The 5,681-nt window shown below is 37.8% G+C and overlaps 1 protein-coding gene across 3 annotated transcripts; it reads right to left on the bottom strand.

Annotated features, from left to right (window-relative positions):
* Positions 1-309: 309 nt before the first annotated feature.
* LOC121947113 (probable E3 ubiquitin-protein ligase DTX3) lies at positions 310-5,151 on the bottom strand. Of its 3 annotated transcripts, none has more exons than XR_006106062.1 (4): positions 4,816-5,151; positions 2,112-2,329; positions 843-1,099; positions 310-656 (listed from the first exon to the last, which is right to left on the bottom strand). XR_006106062.1 is itself a non-coding variant. In XM_042492020.1 (4 exons), the coding sequence occupies exons 1-3, from the start codon at positions 5,113-5,115 to the stop codon at positions 1,021-1,023; spliced, it is 597 nt and encodes a 198-aa protein (XP_042347954.1). In that variant the 5' UTR covers positions 5,116-5,151; the 3' UTR covers positions 310-930; positions 1,018-1,020. The 3 variants fall into 3 exon arrangements, 2 of the variants coding, with proteins under 2 accessions (XP_042347954.1, XP_042347953.1); XM_042492020.1 differs by having other exon boundaries at positions 310-930; positions 1,018-1,099; XM_042492019.1 differs by having other exon boundaries at positions 310-1,099.
* Between the last annotated feature and the right edge of the window lie 530 nt (positions 5,152-5,681).

Raw genomic sequence — 5,681 nt, 5'->3', positions numbered from 1 at the left:
GTGTCAATAGTTTTCGACTTCCTCGGCCTGTGGTGTCACTTATCCCTGAACCCATTCTTTCTTACCGAAGATGTGAATCTTTAAAAAAAAAAAAAATAGACACAAATATTTATTTTTATTTCCAAAAACAGCAAAATAATTGCCTAAAAAAGCTGGTCACTGCAGTTCATAGGAAATGTTACTCAAACTGTAGTAAATAATGCATTTGTTTGGGGATATTTTCAGATGCAGATCTGGTGCATTAGTGAATATCGACAACAGTAGGATGGTGTATGTAGGATCAACTTAAAACAAACTGCAGTGCCTATGTTCATTATAATAAAGGAACAAGTAACCCGTGTTTTTATTAGGTTTACGACAACAACAAAGGTCTGAGGCACAGAAGAATATGCTACATCATACATAGGCTTTGGCCACTCAGGCAATAGTTGCTAGTAGGATCAGTTCACTGTCAGTTTTGGTCTTAACATGGGATTTGTTGACATTAAGAGAAATGTAGATTATCACATTATCCTTAAAACACAATACATTATCATGACAATTCCATTTACATTATTATCCCTGATTTCCATGAGAAACTCTACTTATCCATTTCTCCAATGAAAAGTGCTTTTCCCTTCTGGTATGTCTCTTATGTCTGCTTCAAGGCTTCAGACCTGTAAACCAGTGTTAAAAGATATTGACATGCTGAAATCTGATGATCAGTGTTACTGGCTAACCCCTTATACTAACTCTCTGTATTGTACTCAGTGTTTTTCTCGATAACATACTGTGCAAGTTGTGTTCAGAGAATGATTTTTTGCATAGTCAGTTGATAGTTGAACAAAAAAAAAGCCACTAACCTGCACATGTCAAAATAATAGCTCCATGTATCCACTTCATAGAATGAAACACCTTAAAGCCTCAGTGATGGCGATCCCTGCTTGAGGACTGCAAACAGTGCAGACTTGAAATCAGAGACTTTGTAACACTACAAAGAATTGAATGTATGTGAAGATGTCCTCTGATTGTCTTCACCCATCAGTCATCCTGTGTCACTCCTTTAAGACGAAGCTCCTCTTGAACCCTGAACAAATAGTCTGGATCTGGATATCCAAAACTGCAATGGGAAAAGACAAATAAATATATCTAATATGTCCATCTCTGGAGCAAGCAATGCACATTTCCTTTATTGTAAACAGTAACTTGCCAATATATTATAAGAGTGATTAAAATAAAAGGGGATTTGGATCCTGAATGTAATCGCGATGATGTTAATTGTTCCAATATCCTTGCAGTGTCTCCAGCTGTATTTATCTTAACTTAACGTAGACAAATACATTCAAATTGTTTGACAGAATTTACTTCACTCCACACAGACATCACAAAAACCTGTGATGGAGGTTTACTTCATGCTTTAGAATTTGTCTTATATTGAAGACTTTTGGAAAAATACATCATGAAAATAACTTCAGATATTATAAATTAGCTATTATAAACTTAGCCTTTATTTGACCAGGTTTTTCCTGGTCATTGAGAATAATCACAGATCTCTTTTACAAGGAAGACTTGACCAACAATAGCAGTAACACAGAGTTTCAACAACAAATAAAATTCACATAGATTTGAGTAACATAGAAAATGAGATAAAACAGCTGCACACAGAAATCCTGGACGTACGTATTGGCTCACGTATTGGAGCTTAATATTACTTTGCAGATTGTATCACGCGGTAGGTGCAAAGAAGAAAAGTGATGCTGTTCTAGGTTTAAAGGGGTTAACTAAGCATCACTATCAAGAAAACATTTTAATTTTCCCAATATTTTGGTTTATGACCAAATACTTGCATAATTAAACACATTCCCATCAGCCTCAGCTGTACTTTGTGTTAAATGCTAATTAGTCAATATTAGCATTCTACCAAGCTAAATCAAGTGTGTTAACGTGGCAAATATAACTTGTTTGTTCAATCCTACAAATAGTACTTTACTAAAAAAAAGTAGGTGATATGCATTTAATAAAAACTATACCTTATTAGTTTTGATGTAAGAGAAACATAAGACCTTCATAAGACCATGTGCCAACAAGACACGTTTCTGTGCACTTATGGGTGAAAAATGTAATGTGCATACCATTGTGGACCCCCGCTCATACTGGTCTTGTGGTGAATGTCGTTCCAGGTGATGACGTTGTTCAGGCCTGTGGTGACGGATCGTCCTACGGTGAAGGTGAGTCTCCTGTCAAAGGCTTTCCTTAGCAGCTTCAGGACCTTTTCTCCCTCCTCGGTGGCTGGCAGGAAGGCAGTCCGAGAGGTACTGCTGTATCTCACCCCAGGGTTTGGGTGTTCAGGCTGTAATATGGTGAAAAACAGCATATATGTAACATGTGATGGACACTGACCAACCATTGTGGCCCATTTGTGATAACGCTTAGGTTTGGTTTTCCTGACCAAGACTTTGATGCATTAGTACTGCATTGTAGACAAACACAGACACGTTTGGAGGTTGTTTCTTCTGTCACAATGTAAGAAAAAGGGCCGACTTCTGCTGCAACTGAGAGGCATAAATACTCCTGGGCCTGTATTTACAAAGATTTCTGGTACTAAAAGTTGCTTCTACTGACAAAATTCTAAGAAAAAAAACCCTCTTAGAACATTTTCTATTAATATCACCTTAAAGTTAAGACCAGGTCCTGGTAATGTTAAGTTATTCACAAAACATCTGAGCCCTTGAGAGAGTTCCTAAGATGAAAAACTGTTAGGAGTAGAAAGAATGACTTTAAGAGTTTCTTAAGCATTTCTTAAGAGGAGAAAATGGAAGAAACACAAAGAGGAAGGAGAAATATTCTCCAAATGTTGGATGACAGTGAGTTAATGAAACACTACAGATTAGATGGTGCAGGATGATCCTGGCCATTGATCTCTTCAGAGATTTGCTCACATCTCCCACCCAACGCAATAACAGCATGAAGCCAGAAATAAACTGAGCAAAAAATGATAAAGCACAGCAGCATGATCACTCAAACGGCACTTTCACTTTCAAATTGTGACGCAGTTCATTTCTTTCCATTGGTTCATCATCTTGCAGGCTCACAAAAAGGCGTGTCTGTGACAACCGATCACATCTATTAAAACAATGTGTCATACCTAACAATGGGGTCAACCACACCTCAGTTAAGTAAACGTTTCTGTCCTCTCCTTGCTCAGAGTTGCTTTGAGGATTTTCCTAAATCACTCCTAAGCGAAGACTCCTTACTAGATTTTTTCGATAAAGTTAGGAGTTCTCTGATTCCTTCAGTGTTGCACAACATCCAAAAATATTAACCCCTCTCTCTTGTTGTCCGTCTCCTACACACACACCTCCTCTCTTTAGATCCTGACCTGTAGAACATTTTGAGCACAGGGTTGTCAGTGTTTTTATAGTGCATCCAAGATAAAAATCCATGCTTTTTTTTTTTTTTAACAATTTGCTTTGGCCTACTTCTTCCATCGGACCCCCTTTAAACACATCTATGGCATAAAGTGTGTTCTCTGCACACTGTTCCTACCACAGTTAGGATGTTTGCTGGTTTCCTGAACATAAAAATATGCTCTAAAATGTGTTGGGAATACACCTTCTGAAAAACATTAAAAGGGCCAGGAGCAAAGCCAAAAAGATTAAGGGATTAAATAATTTGACAGATTGAACAAAACAAGACGTGAGGACATCAATGGATGTCTTTCACAATTATTTGACATTTCATTGAACAAGTATCAATATTCAAGAAAATAATCAGCAGATAACTCAAGAGAAGTGTGTGGGATTAGGTGGAATCTACTCACTCGCACTCAGGATTGCAGTTTGTACCCAGCTGAAACTTCCCCCATGTGCCAAGCATAACCTTCCAGTTAGGATTACTTCAGTATTCATTATTTGGAGGTTTTTCTCGGGAACCTTGTTTTCTGCTGAGGTCTCTTCCTCTGACCCGGTGATTTAAACCGTTAATAACTGTTAATAATAATAAGTATTTTTCTGATGCTTTTGAGCTTGTTATGTAGTGAATTTTTACTACACTGGTCGATGCATAAATGTTAATGGTCCCATCTAGAGCTAGCGTTTGGTGTGTCTGTTGTGGGCTATTGTAGAAATGGTTTTGCAACATGGCAATCTCCATAAAAAGACCCACTTTCGATTTAGACATAAACAGCTGATTCTAAGGTAACAAAAACATGACAACCCTTTTTTCAGGTGATTGTAAACCAAAGAAACACACTCATTATATTACATTCAATTTCTGCCAATATATCCCCCTAAATCCTAAACACTGAACCTTTAATAGTACTAATGAAAATATTAGTTGAGAGTTTTAAGACTTTAGCAAGTCTCTTTGGCTTTGAGTTATTTTGAATATTATGTCACAGAAAAAGGGTCTGGTCACCAATATATTTGTCAGTATATAAAAGCTATGAATGCCCTTTTAACAAATAAAGGATCTGAACTGATCTATCACCAAACATTGTTTCTTTGGCAATGGGAGGATGCACCTCTGAGATCACTTCAACGTAGTATTATTTCCTATAATTTCCCAAAGTGGGTGTTGCTTCAAAACTAGACCCGATGAAGTAAGCATTTTAGGTGTAAAATGGTTGAGTGACAGCGAATTTTGAATTGGTGGCTATTTTATCATACCTTATCCAGGTGCTTTAATTTAATGTGGGCACATTAAAACAACCAACAGCGCTCTCCAGTGGACAGAAGTGATATCACAAACAGCTGAGAGATATAAAACTACACCATCACAAGCTGTGTTGATATGTAGCCTGCTCAGTTAATCTTCCGTCAAAAGTGTCATCCTCACCCCTTGAATCCCAGCTGGGAAACTGTACTGTATGACAATAGATCCGCAGTGCTGAAAGCCGGGCAGACTCTGCCAGCTGCGCATCACCGTCATCGTGCCCTCCGGCTGCGTCCCTCTGTACTCTCCGTGGTAGGTGTTGCATATCGGACAAGCCGGCTTCAACTTGAAAACCGTGTCGATACACGCAGAGCAGAAAGAGTGAGAGCACTTTAATGTTTTCTTCGCCTGAATTTTGTCCAAACAAATGGCACAGTCTTCCGTAGTTAAACAGACTCCACCACTGTTTGGGGTGTTTGCCATTGTTTTCCGGTGTGTGACGACAAGTGTGTGGTTGCTTTTCCGTGTATGAACGCAAAAGGGCTGTCCGGAGGTTTGTGACGTCATAATAAGGAAACTGCCACATCCATGTGTAAGGAAGTGGAGCAAACACTGACCTCTGATTGGTGTGAATATAACATTTGTAATAAAGACTCTGTGTTATTAGCATATTTCATCTACCAAATGTAAGAAAAAGGACGCCCCCAGTGGCGGAAGAAGTAGGTTGTTCAGATCCTTTACTTAAGTAAAAGTACTAATGTAAGACAGTGAAAATACTCTTTTACAAGTGAAAGCCCTGCATTAGTGTTGCAAAGGTACAACACCCAAAAACTCAAAATTATATGTATAAAAAAGGAGAATAATCCCCAAAAATTAATTATTTAATTTTTTATTTTTTATTAAAACACCCCAAAACTCACAATTATGAAAAAAAAGCCAAAAAACTCAAAAGTATCACAAGAGAAAAATAATGAATTTCCTCTCAAAATAGTTGGCAGTTAATTTCATGCAAATCAGCTGATTGATCAATTAACTAACTGTTGCTGCTG

Source organism: Plectropomus leopardus, chromosome 8, assembly GCF_008729295.1.
Source record: "Plectropomus leopardus isolate mb chromosome 8, YSFRI_Pleo_2.0, whole genome shotgun sequence".
In the NCBI taxonomy this organism is placed as follows: Eukaryota; Metazoa; Chordata; class Actinopteri; order Perciformes; family Serranidae; genus Plectropomus; species Plectropomus leopardus.
This window is presented reverse-complemented; position numbering and strand designations above follow the sequence as displayed.